We start from the raw sequence: 24,727 nt of genomic DNA, 5'->3' as shown, positions 1-24,727 counted from the left end.
GCGGATGACCGGACGGTGTGATCCAAATCTCCGAAGCTTGCGTCAAATAGAAGAGCGCCCCATTTGAATTTCCACTTCCGTCTACTCCCTCCGTTCCATAATATAAGTCTTTTTAAAGATTCCACTAAAGGACCTGCTCCCTCCGTTCCATAATATAAGTCTTTTTAAAGATTTCATTAAAGGACTACATACGGATGTATATAGACATGCTTTAGAGTGTAGATTCACTTATTTTGTTCCGTATGTAGTTCCTGAGTGAAATCGCTTAAAAGATTTATATTTAGAAACAGATGGAGTATCTGACTCCGATTTTTTTTTAAACTCAATCTGATTCCGATTTTTCTCACCGTAATTCGTAGCACCCCTTACACAATCTCCGAAGCAAGAGACGAGTACTAAAAAACTTGCTTGGATTCGAAGGCGAGGCGAGGGCGAGCGAGCAAGCAAAGCAAACCCTCCCAAAACCACGAGCCCCCTTCTCCCCAAAACCAACCACAATGCCGGAACCGCAGGCCATCCTCCCGCTCCGCGCGCTGCCGCCGGACGCGCCGCTCCCCTTCCCACCGCCGTTCCACCACCAGACCCCTACTACCCCAGCCGCTACGGCCAGCGCCAGCGCCAGCGTCACCCCGACCCCTCCGCCGGCCACGCCCCCGAACCCGACCCCTCCGCCGGCCACGCACCCCCACCCCTCGTCCTCCACGCGGCCGCCGCACCCATGGGAGATCGCCGCGCGCGCCTGGCTCGAGTCCTTCCCCGATGGCCGCCCTCCCACCGAGCCCGAGGTCGACGCCTACATCGACGCCCACCGCCCCGAGCTCCCGTCCCTCCCCCGCTCCCAGCTCCACCAGCGCCTCCTCGCGCTTCGGGGCGACCAGGTAACCCCTCTACCCTTACCCTTTCCACGATGGGCGATTCGCGCACTGGATGGAATTATTACCTGGTTTCTCCGTGGTTAAATTTATTGGAAGGATTCATCAACTCAAGCTCTCACAGTGGATGCACGATTGTGATAGTATGATAGATTTATGGCTTTGGGGTGTCTTTTACATCAATCGAGCTGACCATTGTTTGGGGTTCCAAGTATAGCAGCAGTCATGCAATGCAAAACTTGTAAAAGTTCAAAAACAAAAACCATGCAAAACTTGGCTTCTGAAATTAGGTTTTCTTAAATTGAATCGTTATTGGTTTTATTTAAACTCTACTTCAGGCCTTCAGCTATGTGCCTATGTTTATGAGCTTCATTAGCCCAATTTGATCTGCACACTATCTCTTAAATCTGCTAGGACGTACTGTAGTTCTCTTTTGCATTCCTCTAATCCTTCCAGTGACCAAGGAAGCTAAGTTCAGGGTGCAATTTTTTTGTTTGTCGTTTTCATCAGGTTTTAGATCCAGACCAAAGTGCATTCCCATACAGGTTCCAGCGAACCGATCTCTGGAAGCCTGTGTATCAGTGGTTGGAAACTCTTGAGATGGACTCGCTAGTTACATCAAAGCAGATATCGGACTGGCTTGCATCGAACCCACAGGTGATGGATAGGCTGGTTGAGAAGCATTCCAAGTATCATCTGATACACTACAGCCAGCGGATGCACTTGAAGTTGCTCAAGAAGAGAGGGAAGTTGCCAAAGGTACAAACTTTTCTGAACCACTTTCATTGGTGTGGGTGAAATGTTTTTATTATTTATATTTATATTCTTCAGGAGTTGTGTGTTACTCTGATATGTTTCTGTTTTTCATGAATCAAATACATCAACTTATTATGTCAGATCTAAATTTAACACCCTAGTAAAGTAGTATTAGCATTTCTACCTTCCTTTTATTGTTACAACAACAACAACAACAGAGCCTTTAGTCCCAAACAAGTTGGGGTAGGCTAGAGCTTAAACCCATAAGATCTCACAACCAACTCATGGTTCTGGCACATGGATAGCCAGCTAACACATAAGATCTCGCAACCAACTCATGGTTCTGGCACATCGATAGCTAGCTTCCACGCACCCTTGTCCATGGCTAGTTCTTTGGTGATATTCCAGTTCTTCAGATCCCTCTTTACGAACTCCTCCCATGTCAAGTTTGGTCTACCCTGACCCCTCTTAACATTATCAACACGCTTTAGCCTTCCGCTATGCACTGGAGCTTCTGGAGGCCTGCGCAGAATATGCCCAAACCACCTCAAACGATGTTGGACAAGCTTCTCTTCAATCGGTGCTACCCCAACTCTATGCCGTATGGCCGTATATCATCATTCCGGATCCAATCCTTCCTTGTGTGGCCACACATCCATCTCAACATGCACATCTCCGCTACACCTAACCGTTGAACATGTCATCTTTTAGTCGGCCAACACTCAACGCCATACAACATTGCGGGTCGGTTACCTCAGGCACAGTTATAGCTCTTTTATTTCAGCAAAGGAAAGAACCTAGCCACATCACATACTTCTCTTTCCGGTCAGTTAGAGCAACTCCAACACTCCGACCCATTTCGTCCCGGCCCAAGCGGACACAAAAGTCGGCCCAACGCGCCGACCCAAACGGACGCGCGTCCGCTTTTTGTCTGCCGTGCGATCCGTTTCAGGCCCAAATTTGGGAAGCGTTTGCGTCGACACATACATGAAACGGACGTGCGCGATGCCCGCCTAGCTCCCCTGGCTCGCAAGTCGGCGGCACAACCACCTCATTTCCCTCTCTTCCCTCAAAAACTCCCGCACGCTCTCCTGGCCATGGACGACGAGCCAACCCTCGACGCCGCCACCGGACATGTGCCCTTGCGAGCCAACGGTCGGCATACATGGCCCGCTGCTCCGGCATCAGCTCCTTCTCGGTCGTTGCCGCCGTTTTGCGAGCGCCACGGGGCTTGCCTTTGGCAGAGGCGACGGAGGTGAGGCCGGACGAAGCGAGGGAGGCTGGCATGTATGCCGACCGTTGGCATGGCGCCAACATGAACTCTAGGCGACGGCATGGCTGCTGGCATGATCTATGTCCGCGGGCCTTTTTTAAATTCATACTATTTCCTACACGGACGAAAATTGGGTCAACCGGTTGGGCCCAGGCCCGACCCAAACGCAAAAGGGGCGGACGAGTCGACCCAAACGGACAAAAAATGGACAAAACGGGCGTCCGTTTGGGTTGGCGCGTTGGAGTTGCTCTTACCTCAGGCAGTTTTTTTTGTAACACAGCTTCTTCGCTTCATTCGTTATTATATGTGGTTATGCTAGTTTGAACTGTTGGCTAGTTAAGTTGCATTTGCAAGGAATCGTTTGAGGTAATAGTGTTTCATACAACATACTCATTTTAGTTTGTCATAGTTTTTTTATTTGTTTCCATAAGTTTACTCTGTGAATACATCTTCCTATCCTTGCAAATAATATTTTGTTCAGCTATTTCTCGATCGCTTGAGAATGGATGAAATCATATTCCATTTGCTCACCGTTGGATCTCCTCAAATGATTCTTACTGCGGATTTTGTCTTCCTCTCTGGAGATGACATTGTGTTGGGTTAGTTAGGGTTCAGGTTCGGATGTAGGTTCAGGGTGGGGGTTACCTGTGTGGAGCAGGGAGAGCCAGCGCATAGATCAACATGGTGGGCATGGAGGTGATGGCGGTAGCTGCTGGAGATGGAGAAGGAGGGCGGCGAGAGAGATGACTGATGAAATGTGTTTAGGAGGAGGGCGAGGCTGCTGCTGTATGTTTGGATTTTGATCCAACAGTTCAAAACATCAACTGGTTTTTACAAAAAAGCAAGCAGCTGTGGTTGACAGGATCACATCAATTGACCTCTTTTGAACAAAAAGCAAGCTACCGTGCAGCTGTTGGACCCATATATATTCCTAATTCTAGATGGTCCTTATATAATCTTGATTTTCGTTCTTTTCTTGTCCCCCTTAACCTTTTTTCCCTTGGAAGATACTAAGCTTTACAAAATTGATGCTTCAATAACAGACTCTACAACTTTCTGCGGCTAGAGCCACATTCCAGTCAAGTGCTGTTCCAGTTACCCCACCAGAAAGTGTGGCGGCCTTACCGAAATCTCTACCTCCGGTGACAGGTTTTACTTTCATTGATTCTGCATCTTTGCTGGAAATTATATTTGTAGGTCTCCTTAATCGTATGTGTTCTGCCTTTCCATAGGTGGATTTCCAGGTGGCAGTGCAATCATATCTCCAGGTGTCAGTGCAATCAGATCTCCAGGTGTCAGTGCAAGCAGACTTCCAGGTGGCAGTACACCAATAAAGGACAAAAAAATGTCTTTGACCAAAAAGAAAGAAGCTCTCTTCAAATATGAACTGTATGCACCTAACTCTTGTACTGTTCTTACTTAGGACGTGTTTGTTTTAAGTTTTTGGTCGGTACCTGATTACAGCGCTATCCTATACCGTTACCAATGTTTGGTCAGTTCGGCTGGAACCAAATACCGTATAATCTGATTACGGTCCTATACAAAACCGATTACACCCACCCCTGACTGTAAACTGATCCCCTTCTGATCCGCTTTTATCGCTTACGTTTCCTTCCTCTTCTTCCTTGACATCTCCATCACAGCGACACAGCCTCAACCACCATTAAGCCATTGCCGGATCTATGCACTCTTTGCATCGGCTTCGCACGCTGCATGCAGAGCCACTGCCGAGCTGCCACCGCCACCGCCACCGCCGTAGTGCCACTGCTGTGCCTCCTGCGCCCCCGCTATCGCCGCAGCGCCGCCGGACTCGAAGCTAATCTTTCCTCCAACCATGTGACCTCAACTCTTGGTGTCCAGTACCAGTGATCTCTCTCTGGAGCAGGAGAATCAGGCAACACCAACCCTGATTGCAGTTCTTTTCTTGTGTTCGACGTCCTGTTTCCTCTGTGATCCCTTTCCGTTACCGGCATGTGCCAAAGAAAATGAGCAAAAGTCGCATTACAGCCAGAATACGGTGTAACCTCATTATGTTACCATTTCCGTTAACGGCGCCTAAATCAAACACCTCCTTAGGGTTATCAGTTGACTTTGTCTGCTACATTATTAATGACGTGTGCTAAATTAACCGTACATGCATTTCAGTTTGACAGATTTGCAGAATCAATTGACCAGTGTGATGTTAAAGAACTGTCGTACTGTCGCCATTAAAGATACAGATTCACTGTATATGGATATTCAAAAGCCAGACACCAACATATTATGTATACAAGAAGGGGCAGCTACTGCAAGCACATCAAACCCTGCAGATGTGCCAAAGATTTATGTCAATGAACAGCCAAACGCAGGGGGAGTAGTGGAGAGTGAATTTGGCCAAAAGAGAAAGAGAAACCCAATCATTGTTACACCCGCGTGGTGTTACAGTGAAGCTGCAACAGGTTTGTCCCTTTTCTTGGTGGTAGGATCGATCCTCTGTTCTGTTCGATACAAGTTAATTTACGGACATAGACACCCTTTTGGCTGTTCAATGTGAGGCACCCTTTTGGCTGTTCAATGTGTATTCTAAGGATTGAAGGCTTTCTGTTTGTAATCATACCATGCCAAAGGCCTTCCATTATTCGCAGTCATATAATTACTAATTTGTTATTTTGATCCGTATCAACTGAAAAGTCATGTTTCAGGAACATCGGGGTGTGAACAGAACTCTAGTTCATATAGTGATGGTGCGAGAAGTTTTAATATATGGAAGGGACATGTTAATCCATCATCTCCACAGAGATCTATAAAGAAAAATTTATTGTTCTGCCTAGAGGGGCGTGAAGTCGGTAGCAACTGGTCTCAAGTTTGTTCTTATGGAGGTTATGCTGGAAGGAACCGTGAAAGATGGACCCCATTTCTTGAAGGCATGTTTGTTTTGATCTCTAAACAGTATTGTTGTTCAGCAGTGTTCTGATACTTACTTTTCATTTTGTAAATCATAATAGATTCTTCTTGATTTCAATATTTAGGATGGAATTCACCCGCAGTCCAGTTTGAAGGGCCTGCGGTACAAGCTGTAAGAAAAAGTTACCTATCTTGGAATGCAACTTCATGTGCTTATACATCAAGTGCTCCTTCTGCTCAGCCTCATGACAGGGTATGGATCTCTCAAATGCCTGGTAATGCAATTCGGTACCAGTTCAAATAGTTGATAACGTGATGAACTGATGTCTGGCTGTTTGCTTGCTCAAAGTTATGTAGTATCAAACATGGTTTAAGAAGCTTGAAAACAAACAGACAGTTGAACCGGAAAAACAGAACCATTGTGTAAGTGTGTCAATAGAGGTACAAACCACGTCTGATTAACAAGTGATGATCATGCGAACTCTTTGGCTCATGCGGTTAATAACTAAGATGAATCAGAAGGTTGTGTAAGTTACCCTGTTGAGATCAAGGAAAAAAGCTGGTAGGCATTAATTGTGCATTTTGACACCGCCTTGCGCTTTTCTGACCAAAGTGCATGCTTAAAGCACAATTATGCGCACAATAAGTGCAATTATATGCGATAATTGTTTTGCTATCATCACTTGGTGCCTGCCTAGGCGTGCTTTTATTAATCATGTGTCAAGATAGAAAACTTCGTCAAAATCAAACCATATTAATTGATACCCAATGGTGATCACATGGTCAAATTGTGAGCTAAGGTGTCATTTCATCATTTTTTACTGACAAAGTATGCTTGGGCTTACGTTGACCCACTTCTACAAGTTTAGAGACCTAATGTGCAATCATCAAGTTCAGAGACCCAAGCGACATGTCTGTACAAGCTGAAGGACCTATGATGCACTTTACTCTTTATTTTACCAATATACACATTCTGTTCTTAAATTCTCTACTTTGTGTTGGCTCAGCAAGGTGTACGGAAAGTTCTTGATGTGAAATTTCATCCAGAAGGTTTGCCTCAGCTTGTTTCTTGCTCTAATGAGGTTGGTGTATGATTACAACTGCATTTTGTACTGATTTTATAGTACTGAGGGGAGCCCTGGGAGGAGGGCTGGCAACAAGCATGGCGTTATAGCTGCTGTAAAATGCCATGATACCTCCCTGTTGTTCTTTGGATTCCTATTTGTATTTTGTACTCCCTCCGTCCCAAAATAAGTGTCTTGAGCTTAGTATAAATTTGTACTAGAGCTAGTATAAAATTGAGACACTTATTTTGGGACGGAGGGAGTAGCTTTTAACTGATAATTTCCTACTTTTGATTCATATAACATATTATTCCATCAATCCAGGCACCAAATGAATTATTGCTTTTCAATCTTCTTTCTGGGAGGGCTATTCAACTCAGAGGCCACAATACTAAGGTATGCAATACAAGTTCGTTTATGTTATATCTACCTACACATAAATAAATTATCTTCTGCGCTGGTGAATCTCTATTCTGCCTTCCTCGTTTATCCTTTTTTTGTCGAATAGATTTTTTTTAACAGCTTGTTTGTCCTTTTGTGCTTGGAGAATAGTATACTTTAGACTTTACTAACTCGGATAAAAAAACTCAAGAGTTTAGACCACCACCATAAGAAATACAAAATAAGTGGTTGTGTGACATGCTTAACCTTTTGTTTCCTGCAATATTGATCAATTGTTTATCACGTTTTTCTTTTTCAAGCATGTTCTATACAAGGAGAGAATGTGCATCCTGTTTCTTCCGTTACCATGCTTCGACTACATAAAAGAAATTCAGAAGTACAGTACTATGTTACTATGCTCGTATTAACCACACTCAACTTTCAGTACTCATATAAGATGCGTGTTTGGGATTTATTACTTTGTGCTTGTATTTGGCCTGCCTTACTTTCTCTTTGCCTTTTACTATGGTTATTACTATTAATGTTTCACTTGGTTATATTTTGTTGTTCTCAGATCCAGTCAACCTCATTTGCAGTTAAAGGAGCAAGCGTAGTATCTTGTGGTTCTAATTTACTAAAGGTGACCCTGGAGTTTTTTTTCTTTGTTCAATACTAATCAATGCAACAAATAAGAACCGAATGATATTAATTTATTTTTTCTTTATAAATAAACAATAGGTATGGGACTGCATAACGGGCTCTTGCCTCTACACATTGGGTGGTGATGACCAAAATTCAGTGGGGCATACTCAAAAAATCAATGCTATGGCAGTGAATAAGTGGCAATCCTGTATGTCAACTCTCATGAGCTTTATTTTGTGTGTTTACTAAGTGTACCTATACCCATCTTTATTGTAGATGTTTTCTTTTCACTTCCTCTGTTTGCAGTTGAGTCGAGAGCTTTAATGGATAGGTCTGAGATCTGGCAATATGTTTATGTATGTTGTCCTTGTTGATTTACCATTTATGTCACTTTTCTTACACTTAGTTTCCTTAGGAAACTATGACTGAATTACTCAAGTTTTAACAAGCATTTTTTTTCCGAGAAAACGCAACATGTGATGGTTAGTTTTATTTATGATACTAAAATGTGCTGTCTGAAGGGGAGCCTTGGCGCAGTGGTAAAGCTGCTGCCTTGTGACCATGGGGTCACTGGTTCAAGTCCTGGAAACAGCCTCAAAGTGGCCGGACCCTTCCCTGGACCCTGCGCAAGCGGGAGCTACATGCACCGGGCTGCCCTTTTTACTAAAATGTGCTGCCTACTGTATTGATGATTATGTCCATGCCATTACAATTGATTGAGCCAATGTTAACTCCTGTATTTTTTGTCCTATAACTGTATATAAAGCTTTTGTTTAATTACAATTAAATCTAATTTTCCAAAGCAAAGTACTATCAACAATTAGGAAAAGAAGCCCCCCTTCAATTTGGTTTGTTCTGCTTGTATTTTCATGTTCTTGTAGAAGATGGGCTTCACACGAGACAACTTGAATGCCCTCATATGGCGTCCAGTCCGTTTTAATAGGTTATCCCTCACATTATAATAGTGATATCACCGTATCCTTCTGTTGCGTATCCTCTTTGCCTATGTGTTTTGGAACATCAGTACAAAGGAGTATCACAGAGATACAGTTTTTTTTTCCTTTTGGTACCTAAGCATTGTAGTGTTTTTGCTCTATTCAAACTTGGTGTTCTGCTCTAAATTGTTTATAGAGTATCTCTGCTTTAACTTCGGCTATTCTAGTTTTCAACATAATGTACAATTGTAGGTCTGGTTGTCACTAGTGGCGCAAAAGGTGATGGGAAGCTTCTACTATGGAATGCTCTGAGAGGTGAACTCGCTTCTGATCTGAATTCAAACCTGAGGTAAGCTGGATCCTTTCTTCTTCTGGAATACTCCCCAGTCACCAAGTATCAAGATGCACACCATTCTAGTACTGTATAGCCAAAAAGTTCCAAACATTACCTGCGTCGGCTGACGGATTTTTCAAAAGATCCATCGGTCTACGAGCCGTTCGATCTGACACAAACTCCCTGTCAAGTGTCGTCATCACTTTTGCAACAGAAGTCGTGTTGCAAGAACCCTTTTGCAACACAGGTCTCATTGCAGAAATATTTGTAAGAAAGGTTCGGTTGTAGATTTTTTTTTGCAACAGAGGTCTTGTTGCAGAAATACTTTGAGTTTCTTTTTTGCAACCGAGCTCTTGTTGCAATTTTTTTGCAACAAATGTCTTGTTGCAGAAAGTCACCGCGTTGCATTGCTTGCGGTCATGGCCATGAGCAGGAGCTCGGTCTTGGTGGGGAAGGGAGGAGGGGTGTTGTGTATGCGATGATGGTGGTGGTGAAGGTGATTCAGCATGGGGCCGGGGTGGAGCTCCGGCGTGCACGCTCGAGCGGCCATGGCCACTAGTCGTGAGCGGACACAGGGAGACGAGGAGAGGTGACCTCGGCGTGCTGCTGGTGGCGAGCAGCGGTGGCGGCGGTCGGAGCAACACATGGTGGCATTGGCTTCACGGGGAGCTCGGGAGAGCACAGGTGGCGATTGCTCATGTTGGGATCCAGATCCCGCAACACATTACTTGTTGCTAGGGGGAGATTGCAACAACGAAGTTGCAAAATCTAGTCTATGGAATATGTTGCTCCCCAGCCATCTCATTAAAATCCGATCCGACAGCCAAGGAGCCGGCAGACGCACACGTTATTATTGTTAGGAATATGCAACTTGTATTCCGTGAGGGCCAATGGCCAATACATATATACATGTAGTGGTGGTAAATATGTAGAAACCCCTCATACAACGGGGAAAATATACATGCTAGAATATAACTCTTAACACCCCCTCAAACTCATGGTGGATAAACAACACTGAGTTTGGAGAGATAGAAGCCATGTTGTGCTCTAGCTTGGGCCTTCATAAAGAAATCCGCGAACTGTAACTCGGAAGGCACATATTGAAGAGCAATAACCTGATCGTGCACACCAGCGAGCACATAGAAAGCATCAACACCAATATGCTTGGTGAGCTCATGCTTCACAGGGTCGCATGCGATGCTACTGTCAAACAATAGCAGAGTAGGTGTAGTGACAGAAACACCAAAGTCCTGGAGTAACCATCGTAACCAAGTCACCTCTGCTTTGAACAGAGCCATAGCTCGCAACTCAGCCTCTGCACTTGAACGGGACACCGCCGTCTGCTTCTTTGTCTTCCAGGCAAATGAGAGAACCACGAAGAAAACATAGTAAGCAGAAAGTGAACGGCGATCCGAGGGATCACTAGCCCATGTAGCATTAGAATAGGCCTGAAGCTGTAATGACTAATGAGCCAGAGCGAGGAAAGAACAGGCGGTGAGAGGTCGTGCCCCGAAGATATCGAAGAACACGAAAGAGGTGACTATAATGAACCGAAGTGGGAGCGGAGACAAACTGACTCATAATATGGACTGGATAGGAGATATCCGGACGAGTGACAACTAGATAGACTCATAGACAAGACTCCTAACAAGATGACGATAACGCGTCGGATCGGGGGTCACCATCAATATCACAGAGATGAACATTGAGCTCCATGGGAGTCTCAACAGTGCGCTCATCAGTAAGTGCAACACGAGCAAGAAGATCCTGGATATACTTTCTTGGAAAATAGAAAAGCCATCAGAGATAGAAGAGACCTCAGTCCCAAGAAAATAGCAAAGAGGGCCAAGATGAGACATAAGAAACTGCTCACTAAGACGAGCCTTCACAAAGGCAATATACTCAGGATCGTTGCCAGTGATAATCATGTCATCAACATATAGAAGAAGAAGAGTCCGACCATGAGCAGAGAGGTGGACAAACAACGTTGGATCACGAGCACTCGCTGAAAAACCAGCGTCAGTCACTACAGAGGCAAAACGCTCAAACCAGGCGCGAGGGGCTTGCTTAAGGCCATAGAGAGAGCGACGAAGACGACATACCATGCCATCAGGAACAAAATACCCAGGTGGGGGCTGCATGTAAACCTCCTCACGTAGCTCACCATTAAGAAAGGCATTCTTAACATCAAGCTGAGACACAAACCAGTGGGGAACGGAGGCCACAACAAGAAGTGTGCGAACAATGGTCATATGGGCCACAGGAGCAAAAGTCTCATCATAATCACGACCATGCTCCTGCTGAAAGCCACGAGCCACAAGACGAGCTTTGTAACACTCAAGAGAACCATCAGAGCGAGTCTTAACTTTGTAGACCCACTTACAAGTGATGGGACGAACACGGGAGGAAGAGAAGCAAGATCCCATGTGTCGGTGCACTCAAGAGCCGCAAGCTCCACGACCATTGCAAACTGCCATTCGGGATGAACAACGGCTTGACGATAAGACGTCGGCTCAAGAACAGCAGAACCAACGCTTGGAAAACCAAGGCGATCAACGGGCGAAAGTGGACGAGGACGAGGATGCAAGCCATAACTAGGCTGGGACGAGGAAGATGGCACATCAGTAGACGCATCCGCAACATGTGGACGGCGAGTATAATATTGAGGAAAAGAAGGAAGAGTACGAGGAGGGATATCTGGAATAGGCGAAGGTGGCGAGAAGACACCGGGGATGAAGGTGCAGAATCCTGTGACAAGTGAAGTGAGGAAATCATGGAGATGATGGTGTCGAATCTGCAACTGGTGGAGAAGCAAGGGCAGTAGGGCGGACGGGCAAGGGCTCAATTGGAGTGATCGGTGTGCCAGGAAAAGTGAGGAAAGATATATCCTCCACTGCAAAGGTTGAGGAAGATGGACGTGGGTAGAAGGGACGAGACTCATCAATAGTCACATCCCGAGAAATACGCATCCGACGACCGATAGGATCCCAACAACGATAGCCCTTATGCTCATCGCTATAACCTAAGAAGACACACTCAACTGACTGAGCGGATAGTTTAGTGCGTTCACGAGGGGCAAGAACATAGCAAACACAACCAAACAGACGAAGCGCCGAGTAATCGGGAGAACGATCAAAGAGACGCTCGAAAGGAGCTCCACCTTGCAAAGCAGTGGACGACTGAAGGTTGATGAGATACGTGGAAGTGGAGACAGCCTCAGCCCAAAAGTGGGAAGATGGACGTGGGTAGAAGGGACGAGACTCATCAATAGTCACATCCCGAGAAATACGCATCCGACGACCGATAGGATCCCAACAACGATGGCCCTTATGCTCATCGCTATAACCTAAGAAGACACACTCAACTGACTGAGCGGATAGTTTAGTGCGTTCACGAGGGGCAAGAACATAGCAAACACAACCAAACAGACGAAGCACCGAGTAATCGGGAGAACGATCAAAGAGACGCTCGAAAGGAGCTCCACCTTGCAAAGCAGTGGACGGCTGAAGGTTGATGAGATACGTGGAAGTGGAGACAGCCTCAGCCCAAAAGTGAGGCAGAAGAGAGGCGACGATGCTTGCGCTCAGCCACGCCATTCTGAGCATGAGCACTAGGACAAGAGAACTGAGCAAGAGTACCCTGCTTAGCGAGAAATCTACACAACATCTTGGAGATATACTCTCCAGCAGAGTCGGCACAGAACACACGAATGGGCGTAGAGAACTGAGTGTGAACCATGGCAGCAAAACACTTATAGATAGATAAGACCTCACTACAAGAAGACATGAAATATATCCACGTGTGTCGAGAGAAATCATCTATAAAGATAATATAGTAGCTCTGGTACCATGTTAAGCTTCATGCACTAGCCAACGCAACCAAAAGTCCGAACTGATGGAAAGGGCTGGTGCAATTTACATATAGTGTAACACCCCCTCTCACGTGTGACGGAAAAGGCAAGTCAACACGTGCAACTGAAAGAGAGCGACGACGCGCGAAACTTACGTATGACTCAAGAGGCCTCTACGTGGACACAAAGGGGGTACCAGCTATTTTTTAAATAAATTGCGAAAGTCAGGACTTGAACTCAAGACCTTAGTTCTGATACCATGTTAGGAATATGCAACTTGTATTCCCTGAGGGCCAATGACCAATATATATATACATGTATAGGTGGTAAATATGCAGGAAACCCCTCATACAACAGGTAAAATATACAGGCTAGAATATAACTCAACAGTTATCAATCGGATGATTTGAATCATTTCCCTATTTAGATTGGTCCAAAAATTACTTGTTAGGATTCTTCCACATCGTTTTTATTTTATTTCTGCATGTTCTCTATTCTCTTGAGACAAAAATCATCTGATGAGGAACACCTTCTAGCAATTTTTCTTCTCCCAGTAATGTTTTGTGTCATGCCCCAGTGAAACATCTTACTTCTTGCTAGCATTTTGTGAAGTCCCAACGTTCAGTATATCTTCTGAGTTGTGGCTGCTCCATTGATAGCTTTTTGACAACAAGGTGGAATTGGGAGCCCACACAAGTGATTTGCTTAGATCTTTGGCAAACTAATTCCTGTTTCATCTCCCAAAGTGTCGTACCTTCCACTCCATCAGTTTCGGTTGACCCATCCATCTGTTAGGTAGTAGCTAGTACAGTAGTACCTATGACCCAGAACTCTGCGCCTGGCACATGAATGACATCCTCAGGCTAAGCTTCTAGAGAAACATACATGAAGGAGGTATCCGCATTATGACAGTTTTTTGTTCAGCTGCTAACATAAGTAAAAGCCAATGAATAAGAATTTAGTTGATGCTTTGTCATTCTAAAGATGGATTTTCTAGGGTTTACATGTCCTAATTAAGTAACTAGGAAATTTCACCACAGGTAGATGAACTTATATTGTGGGTCTATCTGGGTCAAAGAACTATGGAACTGAACATTTAGGTCAATTAATTACAAAACTGTGCATTTTGGGTGAAAGAACCTGTTTAACCAAGAAAGAGAGGTAAAAATGGGCCATTCATGTTAGTACTAGATGGTTACTGAAGGAATTGCCACCTCAGTGACACATCAACATGTACTCTCACGTCCCATCCATGTCAACCATTTCCAAACCCACCTTTGGATCTTCATCTTTTATGCTCAGTCCAACAAGTTTGTTGATCTAGATGCACCCACTCACAATTTCATGTACCTGTGGTAGTATGGCGCAATTTTCCGCAAAGTGTTTACTATACGTTCATTTAATACACAAAGAGAGGTCTGAAGGACTGGAGGACTATCACCAACGAACTAGCCATGGACAGGGGTGCGTGGAAGTTAATTATCCATGTGCCAGAACCATGAGTTGGTTTCGATATCTTATGGGTTTCAGCTCTAGCCTACCACAACTTGTTTGGGACTAAAGGCTTAGTTGTTGTTGTTGTTGTCGTTCATTAAATGCACAGCCTTGTTCTGTCAGTAGCACTCCCTTGTGGGCTTGTGCACATGATATCCACATATTAAGTGCAAAGCATATTCACTTAACCATGTTTTCTGTTAATTTGTGGGTCAGATAGTGTAAGCTTAGTGTTCCCTAGTTCACATATTTAGAGGTTTTATTTATGTTTCCAGTTTCCATTTACACCTGTGCGTCCCCATAATTCTTATTCATCTTGTCATAGATGTGAAACCTTATCAAATTCTGTGCTGATGCAGGTCACAGGATATGGTGTATCCTTCGATTGATACAATGGAGTTCTGTAGTGAGAATCTTCTGGCATGTGGAAGTGACTGTGATTATGGTGGCTCAGCTGTGGTACAGCTATGGGATATTGAGTCTCCAGAATCTTACTTATCTTTCTCTGCAAGCGATTCGGTATATATAATTTCTTTTAAGTTTCTTACTGAAATTTGTGGAAGTGCACACTGAGCAGAACACTAACAAGTCTCATTCACAGTATATTACTTCCCTTAAAATCAATCCTGCTGGCAACACTATCATTACAGGTTATGTTCATTCTCTGTTGTGTATAGTATCCCTCTATTGCAGCCTAACTAACACTGGGGTTATGGTTGCCTTCTCCAATATGCAGGTTCTGGTGATGGGACTATTGGTTTATTTGACATCCGTGCTTGTTCTGCAATCAATCATTTGTCGGTGGGGTCTGGTTCTGAGGTAGTATTCTTAATGCTTTCCATCACTAACCAGACATACTGGTTGTTTTGTGTTACTGTTGTTCTTAGACACTTCCTTTTAATTATATTTGCCTTGGTTTACTGACGAGTACCAGTGTTTGTTGTTTGTACTTTGACCAAAGCTGGCATCAGTGCATGACCCTTACCTTGTAACTGAAACACAGAATGATTGGTGTGCCGCCCTTACCTTGTAACTGAAACACGAAATGATTGGTGTGCCTTGAACTATTATATAACATTCTGTCTTATCTGGGAGCTATCATCAGCTCCCCTGTAAATTTTGAGCCCCATTTCCTCTTGGATGCCTATTCAATGAAGTGGAAGGAAGGGCTATGTAACTTCAGTCGACATTAGTATAGATGTTTCAGAAGTTCCAATGGCTCATTTGACTTGGTTTCGAGATCTTATGGGTATGGGTTTCAACTTTCAACTCTAGCCTATGCCAACTTGTTGTTCATTTGACGGCACATGCCATAGCTCTTTTTGAGAGCATATAGCTCTAAGTATTGAATCAATTCCTTGTTCTTTGGTGCCTATTGAGTCCATTAATCTGCCACAGTTAGTAGAATCTGAAATTGTTAGGTGCAGTTTGCACGGATCATCTGTAAATTATGTCATGTCTTGTTGGTTCTCTATTGCTGAAAGTGATATTTTCTTTAAGTTTCCTGTGTCTTCTTGGTGGATCTTTTTTTCTTCAAGCTTCCATTCTGCCTATTTGAATGATACTAACATGTTTCTTCCATAAGAACTAATAATTACCGTGTTGGTCCTCAACAGGTTACATCTGTTTCATTTAGCAACTGTGGTACCTATTTTTCTGCCTCTAGCACGTCAAATAACACTTTGGTTTGGGATACAAGACTAGTTCCACTAAGTCATACCAGGGATGTTTTGCGAAGCAAAGACATGCGTTTTTTCCGGCCTTTACATTGCTTGAGCCATGGCAAGCAGATGCCAACTGCAGAATATACGAGCCAACTACCAGGGTAATTGCATTAAATATAAGTTTGGCATTATTGTAGCTAATGATTTTTTTGTTTTAAGAAATGTTTGTGGTTATTTATGATCTTTGTTGATGAGCTAACTGGCACTCATTCGTTTTCTGAAGTTGGCAGTAGTTTTTGACCAGATCCGTGATTTACTGTTTCAAAGTAATCTGGCATACTCTATCAGCCTACATGACCTACATCCTCTGTTTTATTTTGTCCACTGATGAAAAATTTGCGACTGTACACAAGAAAAAGCTAACTCCACAATACAAGAATGTATTTGTATGATGAACATCTCTTTTCTTAGTAAAAACGTCACATTGTGCTGCTCCAGTAGCTGCAGATACACAGTCCAGCATTGAAATTTCTTGCCTGTGTCCACAGCTCCATATGTATTGGCTGATTTAATAGCACAGAAGGTGCTAATTATTGTCACAAAATACAAATGGGCAGTGGCATTGCCATGAAGATTTGGACATAGCTAAATAGAAAATTAATCTTAATTACTAATTGTGGTAGTAGTCGAGTACATTAGTACTTATGCACTCTTGTGACTAATAATCTACCATGTTACCGCCTTTCTAGCAGCATAACATGAATATAGATGAAAGCGTAATTAGTTGATAAAATATAAGGTAAGTCACAGTGATAGACCGCTCATCCTACTTTGGCTTAAATAATTAGCCAATTATGGTTGGTCATAAAGTTCATACTATATTTATTGTACATCTCATTTGGTATCACTTGGTGGCTTGTATATAGTTTTTTTTTTCCGGAACTACATTGTGTTTTGACAAAACCTGTTGTCATTGTTACAGTCATGTCGACGAGGGTGATCAGGGGGTAAACGCCACACAGTGGTTGCATAATCAACCTGTCCTTGTTACTGCAAGCGGTGATGGCAGGTGTGTAAAAATAAGCCAATGAATATGATCATTATACTTCTGTTATACTTGTAAAATGTGCTCAACTGATTGACCTGCAGCGTTGGAATGTGGGATGTTACTCTAGGCAAGCCTTGTGTCAGACATATCGTCACTCATAATCGATGTGCCAACGCTGTAAGCATGTGCTCTAGTATTCTACCACTGGCCCTTTAGCGAACTTCTCTGATGTTTCAAGTTTTTCATGAAACAAATTCCAGGTTGCTGTAGCCCCCAATGATGAATACATCTCCACAGGAGGAAGCGACCAAAAAGTTGTGAGTTTCTGTTTGATATTTTAGTCAGTTCCCCCTGATGGGCATTATAATGCATGGATGGGGGTGGTTTAGCGTGTCTGCAACCACACAAAAAATAATAAGAAGTTGGCACGCAACTTCCTGTATTTCATCCTGTTGTTTCTGGTAAAAGGGTGACTGTTTGCCCCGTTTCTTATGTTTAACTGCTCTTGCTTGATTTGGCAGGTTTTGTATCATAACAGAAATGGGTGTGCACATCTCAATTGGCGTCTTACATACCCTCTGCCTGGAACTGATTAATATGCTGCCAGAAATTGTGCAATGATTGCACTAATTGTAAGTCATCTATTTTGTGCTTCTTGCATTGTTGAGCTTGCACACACAGACAGTTAAAGGAGTAGAAGTTTACTCAGTGATATAATAATAAATACATGAATGTTGTATCAATACATATGAATCTACTGATTCATTTCTGCAACAGCTTTGAGTAGTATTGTTAATTTCACATCTAATGAGACCAGAAAGAAGGGGATAATTAAATTGATGAAAGGCCTTGTTTTGTGGAGATCCCTGATGTTTTATCTTCATCATGGACTGTACAGCTTCTGTTATTCCCCACCTTACTTTGCATACTTCTGTCCCTAACTTTTCTTATATGCATATCTTTTTCAGCTGAGTTATCTGAAATAGGTTGTTGATCTACAGAAGAAACTCTGTGGCTTGAAAAGGAGGTAGAGCGGTGGCTGGTATTGAAGCCTCTGCTGGATGGACGACTGCAGCCTGTGTTGGGCCTTGATAAAAATGAATTTTCATTCCTCTTTACAAGTTGAGTCTGTACCTTTTTATTCTCCTGTAAAGAGAATTTATCAACCTGACTGGTGATATTTTCTAATCTGAGTGAAACGTTAACACAGTTATGAGCCATATTAGGCAATTTCCTGTAAACACCGATTGAGCAATAGCCACTCACCCGTTGCCTGCATCTCTCTTCTTCCTTTTCCTTCAGTGTTAACATGTACTGTTTCAGCATTTCCAAAAGGGGAAGCTGCAAAAATTAATATTAGCAGTTATATTCGTGAAATGGCTTTCTACTTTTTGTAGCCAATATCGTGGTAAACAACATAAAATTGGAGGCTGAGCGTTGATGTCATGCTTACCATCATATGTTGTATGAGCCGCCATGATATTAGGCTTTGTGGGTGTGCTGTGTGTGCTGTGATGAGTGTATATTTGTTTGGCGTGCGGTCTTAAACTCTTGTGTCTATTTAACTTGCTTCTCTGTTTAATGAAAAGTTGCACAAATGTTTTTTTGTACTTCATCCGTCTACCTGAATGTGCATGAGTTTTGCATGTGTACCAGATTGTTCAAGCCAGATGCCTTATTTCTTTATCAAGGTTATTTTTGCAGTAGACTTAATAATATCACTTTCTGGACCTTACTAGTTCAAATTTGAGAATGGACATGGAAAGCATTATTATTATCATAAGATTATAAGGGAACCATCATCTATTTGCCAGTGCACTATATTATGCTGAATTGTAAACAAGATAATGTGATGAACTATCCTAAAATATTGCACTGTGTTTTTTGGCTCTGCGGCATAATGCATTTTATGTATTTCAAATTTTATGTTGTACCCCCTCCGTCCGGAACTAGTTGTCACTCAAATGGATGTACCTAGCACTAGCAACAACTAATTCCAGACGGAGAGACTACATTTTAACAGACATATCACCTCGTGAACTAACCTGCAGGAAATTTTGGTTCTTTACCTTTCTGGGAGTAATATGATAATAGGCTCTTCTTCCAGTGGTCCGCTGACTATTACTGTTTTCTTCGAATGCAGCGCTATAGGGACATGTCATATGTGACTGCCATTTTGGCTATGGCTATATTGTTTCCACCAAGGGTTTACTATTGGCCTAGCTATCCATAAGCTATACTTTTTGGTTTGTCATTTTACAAATATGTTGTTCGGCTGTTGGATTCATTGTTTACTATGTTTCCACTTTGTAAAGATGCTCTTTTGCATTTCAATGCTAAATGTCATGATTATCATTTGGTTTCTTGTTAACTGACAAATTCATTACACTCACCAAAGAGTTAATGTCAACCCTCTTTAATGAAAACCGAAAAATGAAGTTGTAATTTAAATGAGATTGCATGACTAAATGTCCTTCAAGACAAGATAATGATACTTCAATATGCTTGTTCATAATTCTTATTTGGGAACTCCCATACCAGCAGAGGGCTAAGTCTTGGCTGCTCCGCCTGGGCCAAAGCAAGATGGTGGAGAAACTTGCAGATCTAGCACAGGATGATGGCCAACTGCTACGTGATAACAAATGACAGGTAATGCTATCAGGTTGAGGTGTCGTGGCCCCCCATGAAGTGGAGATTCACTCCAGGAGGCCACACAGTTCAAGATGGCGAGTGGCGGTGGCTAAGACCAAAGCCTAGGTCTTGGTTTGATACCAAGCTTTGATCTCTTGTATATTGAGAGAGCCCAAAGAGCATATGTATAAGATGAAACTTCATTAGGTTATTTCCTTTTAAAATAATTTTAGAAGATTAGGTTCCGAACCTTATCTATTTGTTTAAGCAATTTATAGAGTACCGGACCCTTTACGCTTATGTTTCTTGCAATTCAAAGACAAACTAAATCCAGTAGGGAACTAGGCCAACTGGCCAATTCCAGTAAGAACAGTTTGGATCCTATAGATTGACTTGTTCATTTCCAAAATTCTTTTTCTTCTGCTAGAACACTAAATTCTGAGGACAGTATGGAGGGCGGAATTCTATTTTTATTCCAAGTTATAAGCTCTCACCTCGTCGTAGTAGAAGATCTTCTTTCTCCCATGTTCCCAGATCTCTGTCTTTGCAATTAGAAGCTCTACCAGGCCTGCAACTTTTCTAGTTAATATGTCTTCTCTATGGACTTTCCGTTCATTGTTTTACTTAGCAGCTCTGTGCTTACCTGGAATTTTGTTTGCTATAATTCTAGCACGTTCTGCGCGTTTCAAGTGCCTGTGGGCTCCTCTGCTTACCGAGTACCTTCTTTCATCCTGTAGAGAGAAATACAATTAGCTGGATGAAATCTTTTACTTGGAGTGAAGTTATCAGGCAGGCACTGCACCCTGCTGTATTCTTCTAGCCATCGCTCCTCATCACATGAAGTTATCCATTTTTCGACTTTGTCCATTATTTCTTTACGGCTTGTGGCCTCCTCTTTTGTTTTGTATATATATCCATCCATTGTCTTAAGTAGATTATCATGGTCCACGTCTCCTGTACATATGTTTTTTAGACATAGTGGAGATGTTATTCGATGCAATGGATAGTATACTTGTTCCCTTAAAGAGAAGGAAATGGAATACGACTGGTGGAACGCACCTGACATTATCAGTTCCATTATGTTGTCCATTTCTGTCTGGTAAGGCACATCCATGTGGGATATCTTGCAGATTTCCTCAATCTCAGCTTTCTTCTTGATGAATAATTCTTTCATTTTGCTTGCTTTTAACTGATCTAGTCGCTGAACTTCAGATTCAATCTATTCATTCAATATAGCAATATTAAATACATATCGGCTGAAGGGCGCAGCTAGTAAAATTAATGCAGCATAAACCGGTTGTGGTTTTTGTCTGGGGTTTACCTGCTGAATTTTCTCTAGTCTTAGACTTCCAGGACCTAGCATACCATTTGCTGAAGTCAATGAAAATATATTAATTTGCTCGTACGGCTGGCGTTCTTCCATTGTAATATCTAGTATGTTCCATAAGTTTGTCAATGCCTTTCCAAGGCTGTGGAGCTGCAAAGTAACACCTGCATCAGTAGGTAGTTCTGAAAATTCTATGTTGTGTGGGATATGTTTGAAACTAGGAAAATCACTAACATTGGAATGCTACAATAATATGTGTGGGATATGTTTTGACGCTTTGGCAGTTATGTTTTGTGTCTTTTGCTATCACTAGTAATCGTGTACGTGCAATGCACGCTAATATTAGGGCAATATATTAATTACATTCCAAATTAATACTCCTTCTGTTCCATATACTAGTTGTCGCTCAAACGGATGTATCTAGACGTACTAGATACATCCATTTGAGCGACAACTAATATGGAACAGAGGGAGTATTTGACAAGATATTAGTTGCAAATTGATATTACGCAGGACATAACCTTTTCGAGTCTGTGGTTCTTCTCTTCTTTAAGCTGCTGGACCATAGTATTGAGCTTGTTAAGGATGTCGTCACTGATGTTCTTTTTCTGTTGTTCATTTGCTCCAATTAGCAAGCTGGGGTGAACACTAGCAAGAACGTTTGAGGGATCCATCCCCATAATCTTTGAGAAATTGCAAATCAGAACTTTATACTCTTCAACTTTGCACAGGCGATCACCCTGAAATAAAATAAAATCTGGTTGGTATGTGAGATGACCAGGACGGTTGTAGCACAAGTTTTCCGGTTTTATGTACCTTTTCTCTTTTAAGTCTTTGCAGGTCACTTTGGTGCTCCTCAAGTTTCTTGAGCGACAAATCATCTTCATTTACTGTGACAACTTCATTCTCTGAGCGCCCTGCTATTTCGGAGGCGATTCTCTCAACTTCAGCCTGAACCTCTGTGAACTGTTTTAGTCTGGCTTCTTTCTTCATTTGCATCTCTTGCAGGGCTGGTGTGATGGAATTCAGCTGCTCCTTTAGAGTGCCGTTCATTTTCTCAGGCTGCAGAAAGAAAATTCAGGTTAGTTTTCTTTAACGCCCCCCTTGTGAATGTGATTCAGTGGTAAAGCCTTTGGGTCGAGAGTCATACCCGGCCTGGGAATGATCTTTCTCCGAGGGAAAGAAGTAGGTTGGTAAATTCTGCTTCAGATTCAGCCAATGCTTGATGCAGTTGAATCCGCAACATGTTAGCACTATTTACTTTTCTCCTGTAAACTTCCTGGCACTCCTGCTCCAACTCTTCCAGTATTCTTTCCCTCTCGTTTTCTTCTTGTCCAACCTCGTCCCATATCATCTGGCACCATATGGAGTTTGACAAAGCATAAGAACACCACATGATCATCTCTTGTGCAAGAGAAATTGGGGAGGAGAAATTTGTGCACCTTTAGTTCTTGAAGCAAGTAGGTAGATGAGGACTCGGGCAGAGCCAGGCGCTGAGCTGTTCCAGCCGTCCTGAGTGACCCCATTGCAAGAACTTCCGACAATCTCGAGGTAAAATAAAAAAAACGCGGGAGCAACCCAAATGGGCGTGCTACTCCTACTTGCTTAGAGCCTGCATTAGAGGGCTGAGAGATGTGTAAGTAGTGAGTGGATGGACGCTGCGAGTGGCTTTAGATGCTGGTTTTGCTTGCAAGACAAGTAGCACGCCTGTGGTAGGTGTCGCCATGAGATGAGCCAAAGCCTGAAGCTTTTGGTACAAGGCTTTTAGTTGCTTTGTTGCTTCTTTATATATTTTCTTGGTCGCTGGCCTCCGTATTTTCAAGCTCGGCAGGTATTGTCTACTCGCACCTTTCCTTTTTTTTTTCTTTCGTTCACGCGTCGCATTGAAACGAAAAGATGAGTGTTCCAAATCACAGTGATGGTGCTCTGCATCCATCCTCATTGGACTGAGTCCAGCGGGCTCTCTGTCGGCGCCGAGCTTGCAGCTGAAGAAGCCGAGCGCACAAATGGGTGCTGCTTTTTGGGACATGCGGATTGCTTTGAGAACGAAAGGGTTACCCGGTGGTTACTGGCTGGTACACCTGAAAGTAATGGGCCAATTGCTCACACCATTAATCGAGTAACTTAATATGCAGGTAAACGTTGTGGTTTCCTGCCCATGTAAGTTGCTATTTCCGGCCACGTGGTATCTTCTCCGGCCGGCTGCCTGCCTGGTTCTCTCTGTCCCTTGTAACGTCTTAACGGCCTGCGGCTCTATTTGTGGATCGCTGAATTTTCCGGCATCCACTTATTTTTCCACGTGAATTTCAGTCTGAAACGGCAGCTGTGGTGCTATATGTTGTCATGCCGTGCCTTTGTTTCTTTTTGGTGTTGGCATGTCACCTCGCATTTGTGGAACTCGCAGTCAGCGAGGTGTGTATAACGACGTCCCATCTCTCGGGCTAGCTTTGTAGGCTACCAGGTTCGGTTCATAGTGCTAAAGATTGTTCGGAAATTCTATCCGGTATTTCCTCCAGTGCGGTGCGCTAAAATTCTAAAGTTCGGGCGACGAACCGGACATCAGGTGACTGAGGTGAGGATGTCGGCTCACTGGAATGCCGTGAGTAGTGTAGGACGGTTGGTGGGTAGGCTACCTGTTATGACCGGCTTGGTCTATAGCCGGTAGAGGCCCACCGGGCGTTAATATTAGAGGCTTGGCCCGCAAGTTATCTTAGGCAAATTATTTTAGGAAAGTTATCTTAGGCTCGAGTTATAAATACTAGTTGTAAGACATCAATTGAGATCAAGCAATAAAGATATTATCTTCTGTTGCCCGGCTCCCCAAGGAGCCGGAACCCTAGCCACCGCCGTGCCCAACCCTAGCCGCGACGAAATGTCCGATCTTATTCCAAAATATAAGGTCTTCATGAAGGTCTGTCTTGTTTCAGGAATATAGGTACCGAAGTTCAATAGCAACGCCCTCTCGCCGGCGCGCCCGCTCCAGCCCTCGCTCCCCTCCTCCTTGCCCATACAATCTACGCCGGAGGCCCGGTAGGAACCATAGTCCTACCAATTTGGTATCCAGAGATTCCAGGTTGATCATGTCGCTCACTCCACCACCGTCGCCGCAAACCACCACCACCGCCCCGCCGCCGCAAACCACCACCACCGCCCCGCCGCCGCTGCCGATCACGTCCGGGACCGCTCCCTCGCCAGCGCCGATCATCACCACGGTGGAGCCGCTCCCCATCCTCTCGCCCGAGGCGATGTCGGGCACCCTGCGGGAGCTCGTCCAAGCGGTTCGAGGCATCAGCCTCTACCTCGCTGGGACCCAACCCCCGCCGCCGAGCGTCGCCCACACTGCCTACGGGCCGCCGCCGCTGCCGTGGGCCACCCCGGCCTTCCAGCCGCCCTACGGAGGGGCGCCGCCGCCGCCGCAGCTGCTGCTGCAGCACTACCCCGCCGCGGGCACCCCATGGCTGGTGTGGCCGGCCACCACCGCGCCGCTGGGGGGGCCTCCCCACCAGTTTCTACCGGCCACCACAGCGCCGGCTACGGCCCAGCACCACCAGCCGCCGCCGCCATCGACAGCAG

The 24,727-nt window shown here is 43.9% G+C and overlaps 2 protein-coding genes across 3 annotated transcripts; one reads left to right on the top strand and one right to left on the bottom strand.

Moving 5' to 3' along the window:
- Positions 1-429: 429 nt before the first annotated feature.
- LOC123409081 lies at positions 430-18,573 on the top strand. 2 transcript variants are annotated; one of them, XM_045102065.1, is made up of 21 exons: positions 430-878; positions 1,383-1,631; positions 3,945-4,050; positions 4,134-4,290; positions 5,047-5,339; positions 5,583-5,804; positions 5,910-6,037; positions 6,792-6,866; positions 7,173-7,244; positions 7,804-7,869; positions 7,968-8,079; positions 9,059-9,155; positions 14,844-15,003; positions 15,086-15,134; positions 15,221-15,303; positions 16,101-16,309; positions 17,131-17,217; positions 17,286-17,373; positions 17,457-17,513; positions 17,718-17,828; positions 18,165-18,573. In XM_045102065.1, the coding sequence occupies exons 1-20, from the start codon at positions 498-500 to the stop codon at positions 17,790-17,792; spliced, it is 2,766 nt and encodes a 921-aa protein (XP_044958000.1). In that variant the 5' UTR covers positions 430-497; the 3' UTR covers positions 17,793-17,828; positions 18,165-18,573. The 2 variants fall into 2 exon arrangements, with proteins under 2 accessions (XP_044958000.1, XP_044958002.1); XM_045102067.1 differs by having other exon boundaries at positions 432-878; positions 17,298-17,373.
- LOC123409083 (65-kDa microtubule-associated protein 8) lies at positions 17,882-22,861 on the bottom strand. Its single transcript, XM_045102069.1, has 11 exons — positions 22,597-22,861; positions 22,305-22,508; positions 21,971-22,216; positions 21,676-21,894; positions 21,149-21,304; positions 20,887-21,046; positions 20,630-20,781; positions 20,471-20,558; positions 20,322-20,395; positions 18,463-18,537; positions 17,882-18,342 (listed from the first exon to the last, which is right to left on the bottom strand). The coding sequence occupies exons 1-11, from the start codon at positions 22,678-22,680 to the stop codon at positions 18,028-18,030; spliced, it is 1,773 nt and encodes a 590-aa protein (XP_044958004.1). The 5' UTR covers positions 22,681-22,861; the 3' UTR covers positions 17,882-18,027.
- Positions 22,862-24,727: the final 1,866 nt, after the last annotated feature.

This window comes from Hordeum vulgare, chromosome 7H (genome assembly GCF_904849725.1).
Source record: "Hordeum vulgare subsp. vulgare chromosome 7H, MorexV3_pseudomolecules_assembly, whole genome shotgun sequence".
NCBI classification, from domain to species: Eukaryota; Viridiplantae; Streptophyta; class Magnoliopsida; order Poales; family Poaceae; genus Hordeum; species Hordeum vulgare.
Note: the sequence above shows the minus strand (reverse complement) of the source record. Positions and strands in the feature narration are given on the sequence as shown.

Coding starts and splice junctions, on each gene's coding strand:
- LOC123409081 (XM_045102065.1), top strand. CDS start 498: ATGCCGGAACCGCAGGCCATCCTCCCGCTCCGCGCGCTGCCGCCGGAC. Junction 5,805..5,909: donor ATGGACCCCATTTCTTGAAG/GCATGTTTGTTT, acceptor TTCAATATTTAG/GATGGAATTCACCCGCAGTC. Junction 17,514..17,717: donor GAGGAAGCGACCAAAAAGTT/GTGAGTTTCTGT, acceptor TTGATTTGGCAG/GTTTTGTATCATAACAGAAA.
- LOC123409083 (XM_045102069.1), bottom strand. CDS start 22,680: ATGGGGTCACTCAGGACGGCTGGAACAGCTCAGCGCCTGGCTCTGCCC. Junction 21,047..21,148: donor GACTAGAGAAAATTCAGCAG/GTAAACCCCAGA, acceptor TTGAATGAATAG/ATTGAATCTGAAGTTCAGCG. Junction 20,559..20,629: donor GGCTAGAAGAATACAGCAGG/GTGCAGTGCCTG, acceptor TTCTCTCTACAG/GATGAAAGAAGGTACTCGGT.